The sequence below is a fragment of the Schistocerca serialis genome, chromosome 1, assembly GCF_023864345.2.
Source record: "Schistocerca serialis cubense isolate TAMUIC-IGC-003099 chromosome 1, iqSchSeri2.2, whole genome shotgun sequence".
NCBI classification, from domain to species: Eukaryota; Metazoa; Arthropoda; class Insecta; order Orthoptera; family Acrididae; genus Schistocerca; species Schistocerca serialis.
Genome location: NC_064638.1, coordinates 1,003,666,628 through 1,003,686,260, shown reverse-complemented (window position 1 = coordinate 1,003,686,260; position 19,633 = coordinate 1,003,666,628). Strand labels below are relative to the sequence as shown.

General features: G+C 36.4%; 3 protein-coding genes across 5 annotated transcripts; all 3 read left to right on the top strand.

Annotated features, from left to right (window-relative positions):
- The first annotated feature begins 371 nt into the window (after positions 1–371).
- LOC126454920 (piggyBac transposable element-derived protein 1-like) lies at positions 372–1,487 on the top strand. The gene is made up of 4 exons (XM_050091138.1): positions 372–494; positions 684–813; positions 888–1,168; positions 1,242–1,487. The coding sequence occupies exons 1-4, from the start codon at positions 372–374 to the stop codon at positions 1,485–1,487; spliced, it is 780 nt and encodes a 259-aa protein (XP_049947095.1).
- Positions 1,488–1,520: 33 nt separating this feature from the next.
- On the top strand, positions 1,521–2,039 carry LOC126454904 (piggyBac transposable element-derived protein 3-like). Its single transcript, XM_050091136.1, has one exon. It carries the CDS (start codon positions 1,521–1,523, stop codon positions 2,037–2,039), a length of 519 nt encoding a protein of 172 aa, XP_049947093.1.
- Positions 2,040–5,198: 3,159 nt separating this feature from the next.
- On the top strand, positions 5,199–19,401 carry LOC126413310 (nuclear receptor-binding factor 2-like). Of its 3 annotated transcripts, none has more exons than XM_050083213.1 (5): positions 5,201–5,426; positions 9,330–9,514; positions 14,306–14,446; positions 15,373–15,625; positions 18,644–19,401. In XM_050083213.1, exons 1-5 carry the CDS (start codon positions 5,403–5,405, stop codon positions 18,914–18,916), a joined length of 876 nt encoding a protein of 291 aa, XP_049939170.1. In that variant the 5' UTR covers positions 5,201–5,402; the 3' UTR covers positions 18,917–19,401. The 3 variants fall into 3 exon arrangements, with proteins under 3 accessions (XP_049939187.1, XP_049939170.1, XP_049939178.1); XM_050083221.1 differs by lacking the exon at positions 5,201–5,426 and adding an exon at positions 5,532–5,685; XM_050083230.1 differs by lacking the exon at positions 14,306–14,446 and having other exon boundaries at positions 5,199–5,426.
- The last annotated feature ends 232 nt before the right edge of the window (positions 19,402–19,633 follow it).

Below are 19,633 nucleotides of genomic sequence, written 5' to 3'. Positions count from 1 at the left end.
GGCAGCGAATGCTACCATTTCCCATTGTTGTCCAGACCTTTGTCAAGTGCTTGCATTGAAGTTTCATCAGTTGTTAAATGAGTGAGTTGTACACTTTTATTTCTGTGAAGGAGCTATGTTTTTCAGCATTACAAGAGTTGCACATTTTTAAAACCATGTAAGTCATGTTATTATGTAAATAACTTCCAATATCTGTGTACGGGCATGTTCTGTAATGATATGAGAAGATGTTTATCAATCATTTATTTCAAAGACCTATTTCATTTCTGCACGACACCTGCCTAACCTTCAATCTCCATTTGGGGCTCATGGCACTTTCCGCGTAAAACTTTATTTTGCTTTTATTTGCTCCTCAGGTATAATGAGTCACTATGAAGCACTTTCTACGAGGTGAAACTGAAGAAATTGTAAATGACCTGAACTTCATGGCTTCTTTTGATGATGATGGTGATGTGAATGAGACCATTGGCATTGTCGAACTCCCTCCAGATAGCGTAAGTGAGATGTCTAACTGCAAAGATATCAATGAAAATATATTTGAAAATACTGTCCATCTGATGTGCCACGTTCCTTGGAAATTCATGCCAATGGAAAAAAGAAAAATGAGGAACTTGCAGGACAATGAAAGAATAAGGAGAAAGCTATTGTCACTTCTAACTGGACAACAGATGTGACACTCTAAGACCTATCCTGATACAGCAGAAATTGGACAGCGAGAATCTAATTTGGTAGCAGCATTAAAAGGAAAATCTGCTCTTGAGTGCTTCGAAGAATTTTTTGATGAACTGGTACTGAACTTGATTGTCAGTGGAAGTTTCCGATATGTTACACAGAATAATAATCACAGCTATGAGTTATCCTATGAATACCAAAAAAAAAGTTCATAGGCATACTACTCTTCACTGGATACCACGCTCTTCCACAGGAAAAGCTATACTGGAATGAAGATGAAGACTCTGACATAAGGTGTGTACGACAGTGTATGAGACACAACAGCTACCTGGAAACAAAGTGCCACCTTCATTTCAATGATAACACACATCTGAACAGAATCCCACCTGGTGAAAGGGATAAACTTTTTAAAACTCATCCGTTGATGGATTTACTGAATAATAATTTCATGACATTTCAAGTTTTTTCTGACAGCCTGAGCATTGATGAGCAAATGGTATGATATTATGGACACCATTAACTAAAACAGTTTATTTGTGGGAAACAATGTGAGATTTGGATTCAAACAGTGGACCATGTGCTGTTCTCAAAGCAGTTTCTGTTACCACATGTCAGTCTATGAAGGAAAATCGAAGGATACAAATGATGTTTCTGTTCCGGGGCTTGATGGATCAGTAGTGTTGAATATGATTTCTTTTCTGCAGACTCCTGAACTTCACAAAATATGTTTTGATAACTTTTGTATGAGCTTCCGTTTGATAAAATGGCTCTCAGAAATGAGAGTATGGGTATCTGGGACTGCCTGTATGAAGTGAATAAATAACTGTCCAGTAGGATCTGAGAACATCATGAAGAAGAAACAAAGAGGAGCGTATGACTATAGATTTGACAAGAATATGGAGGTTATGATAGTAATGTGGAAGGATAACAACTGTGTAAAGCTCTTGTCAAACCATGAGATAGTGTATCCAGTAAGCCAAGTAAAGAGATGGAGCAAAGCTGAGAACAAAAAAGTGCAAGTTCCACAGCCAAGAATGATTTCAGAATATAACAATCATATGGGAGGTGTCAACAAACTGGTCTGGAACGTGGAGAAATATCATGTGAGAATTCAAAGTAAGAAATGGTACTTCCCATTGTTCACCCATTCATTAGATGTAGCGTTGGTCAACACACGTGTTATCTACTGCCTTTCGAAGGAAAGTATTCCACTGCTTCAATTCTGGAGGATGGTGGCAAGGGCACATCTTGTTCAGTCATCAGCTGCTTCTGATCCGAAAAGGGCAGGACATCCATCATACCCAAAATCATCCCTTTCATGTGTTCCAATTGAACTCAAGACTTCTGGAAACAGACATAGGATTTAACACACAACACTGGGGAAGCAAAGAAAATTGCAATTTGCAAGAAAAATGTGAGGAAACATTGTGTACAATCTGGGACTTCATATTGATTGTTTTGTTGTCTGGCACAAAAAATAAAAGAAAGTGTCAAAAGAGAGTCGCATGTGCCATGATAACCATTTGAGGATCAATCAAAATAAATTATTTATTTCAAAGTTATTGTTTTTTTTTTAAATTTTATATTCCTTTTCCTCATCCCTATGTCAATCAGGCAACACAAAAATAAATGCAGATTGAAGAAAAAAATGGTACTTAATGGGTTAATTCATCTCCCACAACACACTCACTTCTCAAATGTGTTATTTGTGCAACTCTAAGACCTTTTTGAAAAATAATTCTCATCTTCATCAAATAGTTTCCTGCAGAAATTATTTGTTAAATTTCTATCCACTCAGAGGTATCTTGTCTGGTATAGACAAGGGTGGTTTGATAAGTCTGGTAAATTTCCATGAAAGAATGGAACATTTTTGTTGTGCCTTCACAGTTGGTAAGTTTGATTATCCCAAGAATCGTATATGTACAGTGCACAGTTCATTGTTGGCAGCAATCTGAATTGGTTAGTGTGTCAGCTGGAATTGAAAACGGAAAAAACTGAGCTTTGAGCTGTTACCAAACAGTTTCATTTGAAGGTTTGGATTGTTGCACAAATCAAAATAGAACTGGTTGAACTTCACACAGACTCTGCACCATCATTCAAGACCGTTTACTTTTGCTTTCAAGACACAATACACAGCTATTGCAGATTTGGACTATAACTCAGTTTTAATATAAACTGTTTTATCATCTCTGATTTTAAATTGTTTGATTGTCCTTCACATTATAACAAGCTTTTTCACTGTAGTTACCGAACCTATTTGGTTATTTGTAGTCATTTACTTTTTAATTAATTAATTTAAACTTTGTCTGGTCATTTACTTTTTAATTAATGAATTTAAACATGGTTTGGCAAGCACCAAAGACGAAGCACACTCCAGCTGTCCAACTGAGGTCACCACAAAGGTAACCACTGACAAAATGTATGATATGGTAAGGCAAGACAACCGAATAAGAATTCATAAGAGTGGTAAAACTGTAGACATCTCAACTGAGCGAGTGCATAATATCCTGCATGGAGAATTGCCTATGAAGAAACTGTATATAAGGTGGATGGCATGATTGTTCACAGTCAACCAAAAGTGCATCCCGTACAACTTTTGAACACACTGTCTGGCAATGTTTAATCACAATCCGCAAGACTTTTTGCACCCATTTGTGACTACTGATGAAACCATGATTCATTATTACACACCAGAGTCAAAACAATGGACAAAGGCTGGTGAAAGTGCACCAACGAAGGCAAAGACCATTCTTTCAGCTGGTAAGGTGATGGTCACAGTTTTTTGGGACTCCCAAGAATAATCCTCACAGATTATTTGGGGGAAAAAAGGCAAAACCATAACTGGACCATATTCTGCTTTGTTGTTGAACTGTTTGAAACTTGTGTTGATTGAAAGAAAGACCAAGGCTGTCATTCAAAAGAAGTGCTCTTTCACAAGGATAATGCACCATCCCTAGCATCAGCGATAACTATGGTGAAAGTGCATGAACTAGGCTTTGAATTGGTTCCTCATCCACCCTGTTTACCAGACATAGCACAAGGGATTACTTCTTGTTCCCTAACTTGAAAGCTTGCTGGGAAGAAATTTTTGTCAAATAAGGAAGTGATAGTTGCAGTCAACAAGTATTTTAACGAGTTCAATAGAACCTATTTTTCCAATGGGATGAAAAAGTTGGAGGATCACTGGACCAAGTGTGTATTCCTCAGATGAGATTGTCTTGAGAAGTGAGAGTTATTTTTGAAATAAACTTTTTTTTTTCTTTTTAATAGAACTTAACAAACCAACCTTATATATTTGGTGAATATACACGGGGTATATAAAACCCAAATTCTTAGGCAGCTTTCTAATTTGCTTGCAAATAATGTGTTTCAAGTGTCAAAGATTTCACCTTGTGTCTGTTAGTTAGCCGACACTAATGTACTCAATATGGTATATACTGAGCTTGGAGCATACTGAAAAGCAATGGGATGATCCCTGGCACTCTTGCCTACAGAGTGCACTACAAACACACTTCTGCACCTGTGCACCAGCTACTCAAGCTGTCCTGGGCCACTCATTGTAAATTACTACAAAATTCTTTCTACTGCACACACGTTGCTTCCAACATACCAGTATGTGTTGCCAAAATTGATACGTCTTCTCCCTTTAATCCTACATTACTCTCTCTACAGCTTTTGTTTTCCCAAGATATGTGATTTGTTTTTCAAACACAACATTTCTGAAACTAGTAATCCACGGCTACTAGCCTATTCCAATGGAAACCAGGAACACCTGACTACACCTCTTGAGGCACAATGGTTAAGGCGTTGATCATTTATGGGGCAACTGGGTCAAATTTTTATCTAGATTTAAGTTTTCGGTGGCTTCGTTTTATCTTTTCGAGCGAGTATCAAGACTGTTTGGATAAGATATACTTTTTGCTTCATAAATCCGCAAGGTTACATACGCTTGCCTTGTACGTCTTTATCCATTGAAGAATGTGCAGTCTCAGGCAACATTCGTGTCGGCGAAATGTAATTTCTTTTCCTGCTTTCTATTCAGTAGATAATACATTACATCTTACAGTACACAGAAAAAAAATTATTAAACTCTACAAGCCGCGAATGTGGCTGGATCAAACCCATTGCCTATGGAATAACTGTACGTCTCTCCTACTGCTGATTTCCGAAAGAAAACATCTAACAGTAAGACAAGTGCAGTTTCCCCCTTGATATCAAAATTTAAGAAATCAAGATAAGTGCGAAACGCGCAGTCACGTCAATCCTTCAATTTCTGAAATGGCGAACACTAACCCAGTATCTCGTGACTTACAGGTAATTTGTAAATTCAGTAAATCCGAAGGTCTGAGTCATAAAAACTGTTCGAAACCTCAATCTTTTATTACAGACATTGTTGGTTCGGAACATTAAGCAAGGTTTTTTTTTCCGCACGCAAGTAAAGAGCATTCCGCATGTCATGTCTGCAACTCTGCAAAAATTGATAAACCTTTGTGATGACAAGGGAACTATTGGTTCCACTGCAGCTCTGTGCTCCTTGCACCGAGAAACAAGTGAAGAACGAAATCTGACATCTGCTAGGTGTTATGTTTACATCTGATATACATTATTTTTTTTAATTGTGCCTTGAGAAATGACATCTGATAGCCGAAGGCTGATTTATTACTTTTTATTTGAAGTTACGGGAAAACACCCTTTATGAGCTCCCTCTTCGTATTGTAAAACAAGACGCAATGGAATCTTCTGCGTTAAACGTGGTCAGTATATGAATGAAACTCAATATGGACAGAAATATCTTTTTAGTAAATATGATACCCGAGGTTTCAGTTGTATCCAATGCTGTTCGCCTTCATTGTGCTGCGTGACGACATATGTTTGAGCTCATAAGTTGCGATTATCATCAGTCTCTAGATAACAGCTGTTTCTTAATTTGTATGGCGCAGTTACGAAGTCGATGGATGTAATATTTATTTTCACAGATCATCACTGAAATGTCGTTAATGCCATTGTTGTTTGGTAAGCTAATAACTGAGGCTGTAGATAAAAATTTACTTACAATGGGAGTATGTCTTTATATCGCGGTGGTGATATTTATTTATCCTGATCTCATTAGGACCATCAGGCTCTTATTTACATTTGACCAGGCTCTATGCAATCTCCCATATATTTTTCCCCTTTCAAGTACACAATGCAAAGCTACAATGCTGTTGCTTGGATTCGATGTTCAAGTTGTATGCAGAGTGGTAGAGTCAATGTTACATCAAGTTTCTTTTGTATTTATTTATTTTGCATTCACAAAAACATGTAAGTGATAGGATTTGCCAGATTTAATGTGCAGACTAAAGAAGGAAAATTAACTGTCACATTTTACTGTCATAAATCAACAGTGAGTTCATACAAAAAGAAAACCTTAAAATATTTGTAAAGTATGAAAGAGTTAATATATACATAAAGTTATGGAATAATACAATGCATTTAGTAAGTAATTATGTGCCACTGTACAACCCATGAGACATTATCATCATGTACTTATCATACTTGTAACTTATCACATAAACTGTTGCTGGAGAGACTACTTCAGCATCTGGTCTAAGGCTTGCATTATATTTTCATGGTAGCTAGGATTGAGTCAGCATCCCATCATTGTGTTATCAGTAATGTGAAGTGAAAGTGTGTGAATATGTATGTTCTGAGTGGAAAATTTGTAAAGACATACTAGATTAGATAAACTTTTTGTTCCATAGCAAGACTGTAGAACATGTCATAAAACAGGAACATGCACATAAAAACTTATTTAAATAAAAATAAAAATAAAAATTTAAAATATTTTTAAACCAGGCTAAAAAGATTGTCCTGAAAATTTGTGATTATGGATTTTTGAAAGCTGTGAAAATGCATGTAAGATTTATAACAAAAAATGTGGCGTGCATGCAATATGTAATAGGCTAACTAGTCATGCATGAATTATTTATTGCATCTGTCCCATGTTTTTTGTTATAAATCTCTCAGATACTTTCGTAGCTATTAAAAATTCACAATCACAAATTTTCAGGACTATCTCTATGGAGCTAGAAATCTGTATAGGGCTAGAAAAAATTGTTTTACACTTTTTAGTCCAATTTTTAAAAATGTATCTTACTAAATAATTATTTTATACATTTTAATCTATTTTAAAAATGTAGTGTATTAATTTTTTTTACTTAAATAATTATTTATAAACATACTAGATTTTACACGTGCCTTTGCACATGTATACATATATCACATACATTGCACACATCTTTCCCTCTCTCTGACCCTCTCCCCTCCTCTTCCTCCTCCTCCTCCTCCTCCCCCTCCTCCTCCCCCTCCTCCTCCCCCCCCCTCCCCCCCCCTCCTCCTCCCTGTCTCTCTTCCAATCTCCCCCCCCCCCAATGTCCATCTTGCCTCCCTCCTCTCACTATCCATCCCTGCTTCCACCCCCCACCCCACCCCCAGTCAGCGATGCCCATCTGCTCGCACACCAGCTGGAATGTATGCTGATGCCAGCCGTGTGACACACTGTTACTGCACGGCTACCATGATACAAGGTGTCACCAATCCTTTCACACCCCCTCTACAGGTGCTAGGTGGATCAGGCAGATGAGGAGATACTTTATTGTCATCCAGTTCTGAGTTTTGTTTAAAATTTCAAGTCTTTAGCTCATCATGATTGGTTTAAAATTAATTTCAAAATTTGTTTGAACATACAGACGAGAAAGCAACCTAATAAAAAGTGTTAAAAAAAAAAAAAAAAAAGAGCTATGCTAATGTCCCTTCTCCACATCCCAAGTGAAATCCTCCTCATGGATGTAGAAAATGTTAAAACAAATGTAAATCATATTTTCATTTATGGGGCAGTAGTGGACATGTCACAAAGAGAGTAAATATTCAGTACAGTGAAGGACACTTGATAATTCTTAGGCTATTGTAGCCATACATCACCAGAATCAGTTTCAACATTAATTTACATTCATTACATTACTACATTGATGTGCAGATATAGTTTATGTAACACTCATGTTATTTGATATTTATAACATATATTCAGCATCAATTGGTTCCACTAAGAAATTTTTCTTGGGAGTAGAAGGAATTTGGCCACCAATAAAGTCTCTTAAACTGGACTTCATTACTAGTTAAACTTTTTATTGGTCGTGGGATACATGCTAACATCATTTTGGACCTCCTTTTGCCAAGTGTAGTGACCAATTCAATGTGGCATGCACTCAACAAGCTGATGGAAGCCCCTGCAGAAATACTGAGCCAGGCTTAGTCTATAGTCATCCATAACTGGGAAATTCTTGCCATTGCAGGATTTTTCCATAATAATTCCATTGTTGTTTGGGAACATGTAAGTCCACAAATGATGGCAAATGGTCTCCAAGTGGCCTAACATAACCATTTCCAGTCAATGATTGGTTCAGTTGGATCAGAGGACCTTGATCCATTCCATTACACATAGCCCACGTCGTTGTGGAGCCACCTCCAGCTTCCACAATACCTTCTTGACCATTTGAGTCCATAGCACCATGGGGTCTGCACCACATATGAACCCTACCATCAGCTCTTACCAAGTGAAATTGGAACTCATCTGACCAGGCCATGGTTTTCCAGTCATCTAGGATCCAACAAACACAGTCACAAACCCCGGAGAGGCTCTGCAGGCAATATCATGTGTTAGCAAAGGCAATCACATCGGTCGTCTGTTACCATAGCCCATTAACACCAAATTTCACTGCATTGTCATAACAAATATGTTCATCATACATCCCATATTGATTTCTGGGGTTATTTCACACAGCATTGCTTGCCTGATAGCACTGACAACCCTACACAAGCGCTGCTGCTCTCGGTCGTTAAATGAATGTGTCAGGCACTGCGTTGTCAGTGGTGATAGGTGATGCCTTAAATTTAGTATTCTCAGCACACTTTTGACACTGTGGATCTTGGAGTATTGAATTCCCTAACAATCCGAAATGGAATGTCCCATGTGCCTAGCTCCAACTACCTTTCCTTTTCGAAGTCTGTTAATTCGTGTCATGCAAACATTTTTCTGATACAAGCCTGTGGTGCTCAACTTCCTAAGAAAATCGTTCTTGTTTTCAGTTCATAATTATGAGTGTGGGTTTTCAGTATTTTGATTTCCCAAGTGACTTTAGGAAGCAGACGTTTTCACAAATGTACAAAGCTGGATGTGTTAAGATTTTAAGTTCCTTGAAAAGTACTCTACAAGATATGAATGTCTTTCACGATTCATACAGCTTCCTTCTGAATCTTAACCATTTCAGTCACTTTTTATTTTCAATGGGAAAAAAAAGTTTTTCTTCATCATATAATTTATCTAAAACTCCTGACTCGAAAAAACTGATATTTTCATAAACTTTTCTAAATATCATGTTGTCAGTTGACATATTTGGAAAAAAAGAAAGAAAGAAGAAAACATTTTCACTCAATCACAGGCATACAGCACCCATGCCTTTACAACACAGTTACCTTATCTTGTGCAGATCTTCAACTGACTCAAAACCACATTTATGAAAAAAGTATTTGAAATTATTGGTTAATTTGTTTGTTATTTACTTCATAGGCTATACACATGACAAATATTTTGATATATTATGATACCATTTTTCCCCCAGGCCCATCAGCAGCACCGCAAAGCTGACACACATCTCCGATACAAACGGTTTGATGAAGCTGTGCAGTGCCACCAAAATGCTGCATCAATGTTGAAAGAAGCAATGAAGCTTACTAGTGTAACTAGAGCTCTTGAATCACTACATTTACAGCATGATTATCATGTGAGACAGCAAGAAATAATAAGGTATACTTTTTGTATCACAGTTTTTTTTTTTTCTCACCCACAATATACATAAAACCAAGAATTTAGAAGCAATATGTGAAAACCCCTGATTAATGGTTATTTTCTTATAATTCCTGTACTGATTCTTTTTTCCTACATTAAAAAATATGAACTCCCTATCTTAACTATGATGGCTGTATCTGTGATGTAGAACAAGCAGATATTTTTACCTTTAGTTGTAAAAAGTGTGTGCACTAAGAATGGGGTGGGGTGGGGGGGGGGGGGGTGGAGGAGGACATATTCAGGTCTTACTGAGGATTAAGGGAGCCAATAAGAGTAGATCACAATGTCTGAACCAAATGATTGAGCCCTACTGCTGTTATGCATAAGGTAACAATTTTGATGACACATCAGCAGAAAAGAAGTAGATGGGTCATTTGTCAGAAATACTACTGACATTGTGGTTAGTCAAAGTGAATTACCCTCTGGACTAAATATATCAGAAGTGACATGAAGGCTGATTATTTAATGGCAATATTGACTGGACACCTGAAGTTCCCACTGACATGTGATTAGCACACAAACTGGCCTTGTTGGTCCCAGGCTTTGAATGAATTAGCCTTGCCACCCTATTCTGGTCATGAAATTCTGGTGAACCTTGAGTAGTATTGTTGGATGGCCTCTTTCATGAGTTCCTGGGACACCAGTACTCTGGTATTGGTGAAAGACTATAGAGAGGAATTCACTGAGGAAACGCAGGTAATGGTTTTAAGCCATGGGGTATATCCAGCTGCCTGTGCCCCTCCACACAGCTACGTGACATTTGGGTAAACAGGCAGTAACAAGAACCTTAGAAATCCCAGTGCATCTACACTTTTTATTTAACGAGAAGAAACAGTAGAACTTATGGATCTGTGGTTCTGAAATTGAGAGAGGAGCAAAATAAGACCAATTGGGGTATATGACGGCTATCTAAAGTGGGAGGAGAAATGAAGAACAATAGAATAAAAATTTGGATGTATGTTTTACTACAGATGGAGAGAACAGGGAGGGAATTCAGGTGTCAGCTTTATCGTAAACAAGAAAATTTATATATGGAAGGACTCTCAGACAGAATAATAAGATATATTTTATAAATAAATAAAAGATATTATGTGAAAGTCATTCATATCTGTATACTAACAAGTTCATATGTTGATGAGGAAGACAGAATATAAGACGAATTGCAGAAACTGATAAATGATAGCAAGTCCTCCCTACAAAAATGTAATGCAAATGATGTCAGTGGCAGTGGTGGTTTTAATAGCAGTTGTAGAAGCAATAATTTTAGTTGTCCATGGCTCATATTATAACAATATTACAGTTTTAAATAAAATATGCAAAATGTGTAAAAATGTGTCATAAACAGAAAAAATATGAAACAAAATATTATGTACTAAAGGATTATTTTTTAAACAGAAAAGTATCAGTAATAAGCATAAAAGAGTCATGAATGTAAGAAAAATATACAAAAAGCTGCACAGGTTTTTTCTGTAATATAGAAACACTGAGAAGTAAAATATACATAAAATAGCATGAAGTATCACTTATATATGGTACCACAAACAAACTTGTCTACTCAAACTACATTTTTCTTCTTCAATATTCTCAGCATCACTTTGGTCATCCTTCCTATGCACCTTAGGATGTCGGTTTCCACATCAGACAGAAAAGAAAGAAAGAAAGAAAGAAAACAGCAGAAATATTCCCCTGTAAAAAAAAAAAAAAAAAAATCCCAGTAAGTGAATGGTGTTTCTTCCTAACACAGTCTTCCAGAAGAAGGGGGAAAAAATAGAATATGGAATTGGCAAGAATCAAATGCACTGAAAAATGAAATTTTCTATATTTTATCAAATAATAAAGATGATGTATAGGATGTGAGCATCCCAAACCATTTTGAGGTTTAAGTGATCAGATACATGCAAGACGCGAAATAAAAATAGAAAAAAAGCTATAAAGACTCATGAGGCAGGAAATCAGAATGTTGATTATGAAAATTTATTTAAGTGTATGGAAGTATACCAAAGTAAAGTAAGCACCAAGTTCAGCAGCGCAGAAAATTAATTTATGTAGATATAAACACAAATGGAAATGATTTAAAAACGATACTTATGCAGACAATGAGAGATATTGTAATTATGAAGAAAGTAGAAAGCAAAAGAAACTCTCAGTAGGAATAAAGCAACTGTGAAAGAGAAGGTAAGAGTTTCAAGTAAATGGTAAACATAATAGAATATGCCACAGTGCACAAAACTATTAGGAATATCTTCAAAGCAATGTGAAACTTTTATAATAACAACAAATTAAAATAAAAAAGAATAAAGAAAACAAAACAAACTGTATTGGGTAGAGAATAGATGGCAGATGGTATAGTAACCTAAAACATGGAGGATACTCAAAGATTTCTTTAATTTTTTTTGTAATTCAAGCTAAATTAGAAACAGATAGTTGATAATAAAACTAATGACAATCGAGAAATAATGTCAGGTGAGTGGTCTAAAGCCATTTGAGATATGAGGAAATGTTAGGCACTGGTAGATGAGATGTTTCAGAAGGAATGGGTAAAGTTGGGGGGCAGAGTTATACAAAAGTATCAGTAGTAACATCAATTTATAAAAGAAGAGTTAAGCAAGTGATCTTAATTATACACCTATCTTCCTCCTTTCCATATTCCCAGAAATTTTTGAGAAAATATTTTGCACAATAGAATACTGAACCACCATTCTCAGAATAACTGTTTGATGATGGCTCAGGTTGGATGCTGCTACAGAAAAAGCAGCATATGATCTCAGAAACTTCTTGTACAATTATACAAGAAAAATTAGAAAGTGGTATTTTTTGTGATCTTGTCAGGTTCTTCAGTTGTGTGGATGGTAAAATTCTACTGCTGTCATGAAACCACAGGTTGGTTTGAATACCATTCTGCTTTCGCAGAAGGCCTATTGGAGGTGCAATGCCTTTGTCTACGTGTGGCCTTTGCATTGTTTACCCAGCCAGTTATAGGGGAACCTACAGTGCAGCATAGGCTGTGAAGCAGTGTGTCTTGGCATTTTTCACATTAATAGACATGCCAGAGGTAAAAGAAGTGTTAAGCGACACACAAAAATTCTAAGACCGGCTCTGGATCCAACCACTGACTTCTGGATCCATAGTCTGCCACATTACCACTCAGCTGTGCATTAGGAAAACTGCAGTGGTATTGTGTCAAATGCATTCTCCATGCAGGAATGGAGTCATATCTTAATAACTGAAAGTAAAGATTGTTAATATTTACACCACAGAAATAAGGCTAAATTCAGAGTGAGGAAATATTAAACATTATCTCCTGTAGGTTCACTGCTTGATCCACTACAGTTCTTGATGCTCATAAATGAATTCAGTATGTATTTTCACTCTGCAGAGGAGTGCGCACTGATTTGAAACTTTTCAGTAGGTTAAAACTGTGTGCCAGAAAGGGACAAAGTCTTTAATGTGGGAGAAGAATGTTCCTGAAGAGCTATGAAGGTACACAAAAGAGTGGAAAAAAGAATTAGACACATTAAAAATGTGTAAACCAGACCTTCACTAATTAATTTGCATGTTATTAGGCTGTCTGTTGCCTACTAAGAAATGAGTCTGCCTTCAGTTATGTACCATTTACACCAATACTGACTAAACGTAACTATTAGTGAGGATGAGAGGAAAGTTGGCAATTCTGCATGGCAATGGTAGTGCCTTTTTCTGAAAAAAAAGCACAACAATCACAATGGGTTTCAAACCAGATATGAATTTTTGTGGTTCAAGTCTTGGTGTATAACATATCTTGAAAAGGGCTGCTGAAACAAAGTTGCAAGACCAAGATGTAGACGAAAGAGAGAAGTAAAGTAAAACACAAGTAAGCTAGAAAAAAGTAAGAGAGTACCAAGAGAGGTGTGAAGCTGCTGTAGGGGCAGGCAGTGTGTTTAAAGGAGTGTGCGGTTAGAGTCAGGTGAAGGACAGGTTCTAGCTGCATTATGCTGAGCAGCAAATCATGTACCTGTTTATTTTGTTGTTTGGTGGTTGCCTTCCAGCCCTTTTGATGGCTGGGGCTTCCTTACTGAGTGAGCACTTATCTGTACTGTTATAGATGTTTAAATTCCACCTTGCAATTTCTGTTGATGCTGCGATATATGGTGCACATATGACTACAGAATATCATCTGCAAATAAGTAAACGTGTATAATTACAGTGTATAATTTTTGGCAAATATTGGAAAACATTTGAACATCATATAATTCTGTCATAAATGAGCAGTACCAAGCATAAAAATGCTGGCATGCAAAAAAATTATGCATTGGTTCTCTCTCTCTCTCTCTCTCTCTCTCTCTATATATATATATATATATATATATATATATATATATATATATATATATATATATATATATATATATATATATATATATTTTCAGAAATGTTCCATATGATAGTTTGAAAAATAGCACTATACATCATATGTTTTATATTATTGTTTATAGCACTGGTTATATAAAAAAACAAATGAAGAGTCATCTTTATGACAGTAAAACACTAATCTATATCAGTTTTGCTTTAGTAAGGCCCAGAATATTAACAAAGTAAAGAAAATGAAAAAAAATGTTGAATTTGATGCAGGGCAATAAGGTTTGATTTATGGAAGATTAAAATAACACAAGATTTGGCTCAAACCGAATTTAAAAGTATGATATGCAGTCCTTTCTTATTCCTAACCTCTTATGGTTTTGTGAAGGCTTGACTCAATTCAATTTAATGCAGGTTGAAGAAGGATCAGTTTGAAACATTTAAGAGAGCTCTTGAAAATAAGAAGAAGATGTCCTTTAAGTTTGTGAAAGATGAAAATCTATCTTCTCTGCAACAAGAGGAGGGAAAGAATAATCTTCAGTTAGCCATTTACAAGTGAGTAAAGGGAGCACAAGTTGAAATCTGCATGCTTAAGAGATTTTGTTTTAATAAAATTGTATTATTTTAGGTAGCTGGAAAATATTTATGCACTAACATATGCAGAAGGTCCCGATTATTATCAGCGAATCTGGTGTATTTAAGATTTTTGGCTTATGTACATTTTCTAAAATGTTATTACAAAATTCTTGAATGATAGTGTCATAAAAACACACACCCATTAAAATGAAAAGTAGACAGATTACATTCCTACTGCAAAAATTATTCTCCAGTTTAAATGGCTTAATTTATTGTCAAGAGTAAAGCCTGTGTTATAAGCTTGTAAATGAATATGATGTACAATCTATTTTTGTACCATCTTCATACTCTCTGGAATCCGCCACATTAAAAGTCCATTTATATTATTTGGTTTCCAGTAGCACAACCGTAGATGCAAATTATTGATTTGTTGTTTGTGATTATATAATAGAATCATTTTGCAGACTATTGAACTGACTATAACCAGAAGTAAAACTGTAATGATCTAATTTCAACTGCATGGAGTTGTTGTTCTGTTTTGCATAAACTATCTTCCTAGTGGAATTCATTATACGTTTAGATCTCTGCTTCCAGTACTGGACAGGCAAAGAATTTTGTGTGTAACTTATTTGGGAGTTTTCATTGTCTCTGCTACAGTCAGATTAGGAATCATCTTCATATAGTGAATGTTAATTGATTATAATTCTAAATGATACAGGATTAATTTTTAACTGTTCAGTTATGCTCTGCCTTTTGGAAATCAAAACAAAAACTACTGTTTCTTTAGAGTACATATGTGGAGCTAATCATGCTGACAAATTTGAAAAAACTACAGATTTAATTGTTTTATATGTAAGCTATTGGGGTATTGAACACTGCATATTAAAGCCTTATCATCATTACAGAACAATGGAAGAAGCAGACTCACTCTTGCAGTTGCTTGTACGTCATGGTGATGGAGGAAGTGATGCTGATGACTCACAAGAAACATGTGCACAGCCAGTAGCTGCTGTCATAGAGGGCAGCAAACGACCTAAGGATGAACAAACAGTGATTGAGGAACTTCGAACACTTAACAGTCAATTGAGGGCCCTTGTAATGCAGCTCATCACTCAACTAGATGCCAGTGTGCGTGAAACAGAGCGCCTGCAATCTGTGGTGAGCATATTGTTCCTCTGCTGAGTTTAGTGTTTTGTGTGTGTAGCAGAAGAATGAATTACCAGTATATGTGGTGAAGTGCTTAACTACTGCTAACTTATTAAAGATATTTGTAATCTCTTGTTATTTAGGTAAGTAATGACTGGCAGGTCATGAAACAAAGACCAATACATTCTTTCAACTTCATTAATTTCCAAGCTATGGGCATTGACTTCTTTGGTGTTTTCTTTGCCAGTGTGTGAAGCAAATTTAGTGATACAACTTTTTTGTATGTCTCACAAAAAATTAGAGAGTAAAAATGCATTGAATGTGTGAATTTTTATGCTGTTGTTTTCATTTCAATGGTGCATCACCCACAAGTTGACAACACACTCCACAGAAACTAGTGCCTCAGAGAGATCCAGTGTGTGATCTTTATGCCACTTCCAGTGGATACTTCACTAAAAATGTTATTTAATTTTTATTATTAATGTGCAATAAATGAAGAAAACTTGTGATAGTACTAATAATGGAATTTACTATCTTACACAAGTTGTTCATAATGGTACAGTGATCAACTGACGAATGAAGTAGTGTCAGTTGGGTTTCATTATTCATGCATTTTGTAAGCTATGCTGCACATTGTAGCTTCTAAAACAAAAATATTCTGTTTGCTTCTGATTTTACACTTTCCCACAGCTAAACTCCTTTGCAGAGAAATGAGCTTTGTTAAATAATTTTCTCTCATAATCTGCAAACGTAAGTTTTACAATGGTAATATGTATGAAGAAATTGATGAAATGTATGATGAGATAAAAGAAATTATTCAGGTAGTGAAGGGAGACGAAAATTTAATAGTCATGGGTGACTGGAATTCGAGAGTAGGAAAAGGGACAGAAGAAAACATAGTAGGTGAATATGGATTGGGGGTAAGAAATGAAAGAGGAAGCCGCCTGGTAGAATTTTGCACAGAGCATAACTTAATCATAGCTAACACTTGGTTCAAGAATCATAAAAGAAGGTTGTATACATGGAAGAATTCTGGAGATACTAGAAGGTATCAGATATATTATATAATGGTAAGACAGAGATTTAGGAACCACGTTTTAAATTGTAAGACATTTCCAGGGGCAAATGTGGACTCTGACCACAATCTATTGGTTATGAACTGTAGATTAAAACTGAAGAAACTGCAAAAAGGTGGGAATTTAAGGAGATGGGACCTGGATAAACTGACTAAACCAGAAGTTGTACAGAGTTTCAGGGAGAGCGTAAGGGAACAGTTGACAGGAATGGGGGAAAGAAATACAGTAGAAGAAGAATGGGTAGCTCTGAGGGATGAAGTAGTGAAGGCAGCAGAGGATCAAGTATGTAAGAAGACGAGGGCTAGTAGAAATTCTTGGGTAACAGAAGAAATATTGAATTTAATTGATGAAGGGAGAAAATATAAAAATGCAGTAAATGAAGCAGGGAAAAAGGAATACAAACATCTCAAAAATGAGATCGACAGGAAGTGCAAAATGGCTAAGCAGGGATGGCTAGAGGACAAATGTAAGGATGTAGAGGCTTATCTCACTAGGGGTAAGATAGATACTGCCTACAGAAAAATTAAAGAGACCTTTGGAGAAAAGAGAACCACTTGTATGAATATCAAGAGCTCAGATGGAAACCCAGTTCTGAGTTTGACAGAGCACTGAAAGATCTGAGTCGAAACAAGACCCAGAGTAGACAACATTCCATTAGAACTACTGACAGCCTTGGGAGAACCAGTTCTGACAAAACTCTACCATCTGGTGAGCAAGACGTATGAGACAGGCGAAATACCCTCAGACTTCAAGAAGAATACAATAATCCCAATCCCAAAGAAAGCAGGTGTTGACAGATGTGAAAATTACCGAACTATCAGTTTAATAAGTCACAGCTGCAAAATACTAACACAAATTCTTTACAGACGAATGGAAAAACTGGTAGAAGCCAAACTCGGGGAACATCAGTTTGGATTCCGTAGAAATATTGGAACACGCGAGGCAATACTGACCTTACGACTTATCTTAGAAGAAAGATTAAGGAAAGGCAAACCTACGTTTCTAGCATTTGTAGACTTAGAGAAAGCTTTTGACAATGTTGATTGGAATACTCTCTTTCAAATTCTATAGGTGGTTAGGGTAAAATACAGGGAGCGAAAGGCTATTTACAATTTGTACAGAAACCAGATGGCAGTTATAAGAGTCGAGAGGCATGAAAGGGAAGCAGTGGTTGGAAACGGAGTGAGACAGGGTTGTAGCCTCTCCCTGATGTTATTCAATCTGTATATTGAGCAAGCAGTAAAGGAAACAAAAGAAAAATTTGGAGTAAGTATTAAAATACATGGAGAAGAAATAAAAATTTTGAGGTTCGCCGATGACATTGTAATTCTGTCAGAGACAGCAAAGGACTTGGAAGAGCAGTTGAGCGGAATGGACAGTGTCTTGAAAGGAGGATATAAGGATAACATCAACAAAAGCAAAATGAGGATAATGGAATGTAGTCGAATGAAGTCGGGTGATGCCGAGGGAATTAGATGTGGAGGGTGAAAATCGTAGAGGGAAACCAAGAGATGAATACACTAAGCAGGTTCAGAAGGATGTAGGTTGCAGTAAGTACTGGGAGATGAAGAAGCTTGCACAGGATAGGGTAGCATGGAGAGCTGCATCAAACCAGTCTCAGGACTGAAGACCACCACCACCACCACCACCACCACCACCACCACAACAACAACAACAACAAATATGTATGTGAAAGAGCAGCTGGTCAGTAGTCCAGGAGTATTGTGTTACATTTTGGAGGTGCCATTGTGATTTCTCATGTGTATTTTGTGATGGTATTAACATTATGTATTTGTAAAAAAAAAAAGGGGGGGGGCACAAGGATATTCTTATCAGTTTCTTATTCAAAGTCGCACAGTATGATGCATGGGACACCCTGCCCTGTCCTGTGTTAAAGCAAAAGTTTGAAACACATGTTTCATTGCTGTTTAATTCTGTTACTTTTTTACTCCAGGTGCAGAGATTGGAAGCTGAAGCAGCTGCTCGTGAAAATGCTCCGCCTGGAACAGGTATAATCAGTGAAACTAATGGTACCTCAGACTGCCATCACACAGTGACTGCAGGATCTGCAGGTGGAAGTTCTCCTTTTGTGTTCTCTCCCTGTGGAGACCTGGAGGGTGATGCGAATTCCTCACCCCGTGAGTTGCCTGTTCTTGCACCTTTAGAAATGCCAGAATTTGACTTCTCTGTCTTCAGTAAGAGAGCTTCTTCAGATAGTACACTTTGACAACTTCAGTATATTGCTTTCATGAGCATTATATAATGGCTACAAGGTTGTGAAAACTCCCTTAAGATATTATGAAATAAGTATGTATGTAACAGAGAGACAGAAGTAGAAATTCTAGAAAAGTTGTATGTAAAGGTGCCAATATTGTAAATAACAAAGTTGTGTGTATTTGCTACTACTTATATCACCATCATGTATTTGATACATGAAGACATTGTGTGACGAACTTTGACATTGTCACCTAATGTTATATCTCAGGAATTACACTGTTATTGCTGAAGTTTTCTGTGTGAGCTGCTTGTTGATAGTAGCACACCTCAATTATGTTTGATTTTTCAAGTGCAATTTGTAACACTTGTGAACTTGACTTGACCGGGAGGAAATTCAGTGCTTTATGTTTAGTGTTTTTCCACAAACCTGGTTCATTGAATACAATTTTGTAATATTTCTATATAATTTCAAAATCCCAGATTAAATATTTTTTTGTTATTGAATACGCTGAGAAAAACATTTTTTATTTATATCTATGTGTGATGATTTTTTTCTGTGTTTTACACAGGCAGGATTCTGGGCAGTTGATACCAATTACATGTTATACATGGGACATTTCCTTAACAAAGCAGCTGTATTCTACATGAGCATGCAAGTGTGTGTGTGTGTGTGTGTGTGTTAGCAATCAGTGATGTGCTGCTGAATTTGTCTATGTTATTTGTGTCA

Coding starts and splice junctions, on each gene's coding strand:
- LOC126454920 (XM_050091138.1), top strand. CDS start 372: ATGAAGCACTTTCTACGAGGTGAAACTGAAGAAATTGTAAATGACCTG. Junction 495..683: donor TCGAACTCCCTCCAGATAGC/GTAAGTGAGATG, acceptor TGACACTCTAAG/ACCTATCCTGATACAGCAGA. Junction 1,169..1,241: donor TGAGCATTGATGAGCAAATG/GTATGATATTAT, acceptor GGATTCAAACAG/TGGACCATGTGCTGTTCTCA.
- LOC126454904 (XM_050091136.1), top strand. CDS start 1,521: ATGAAGAAGAAACAAAGAGGAGCGTATGACTATAGATTTGACAAGAAT.
- LOC126413310 (XM_050083213.1), top strand. CDS start 5,403: ATGGAATCTTCTGCGTTAAACGTG. Junction 14,447..15,372: donor CTTCAGTTAGCCATTTACAA/GTGAGTAAAGGG, acceptor TCATCATTACAG/AACAATGGAAGAAGCAGACT. Junction 15,626..18,643: donor CAGAGCGCCTGCAATCTGTG/GTGAGCATATTG, acceptor TTTTTACTCCAG/GTGCAGAGATTGGAAGCTGA.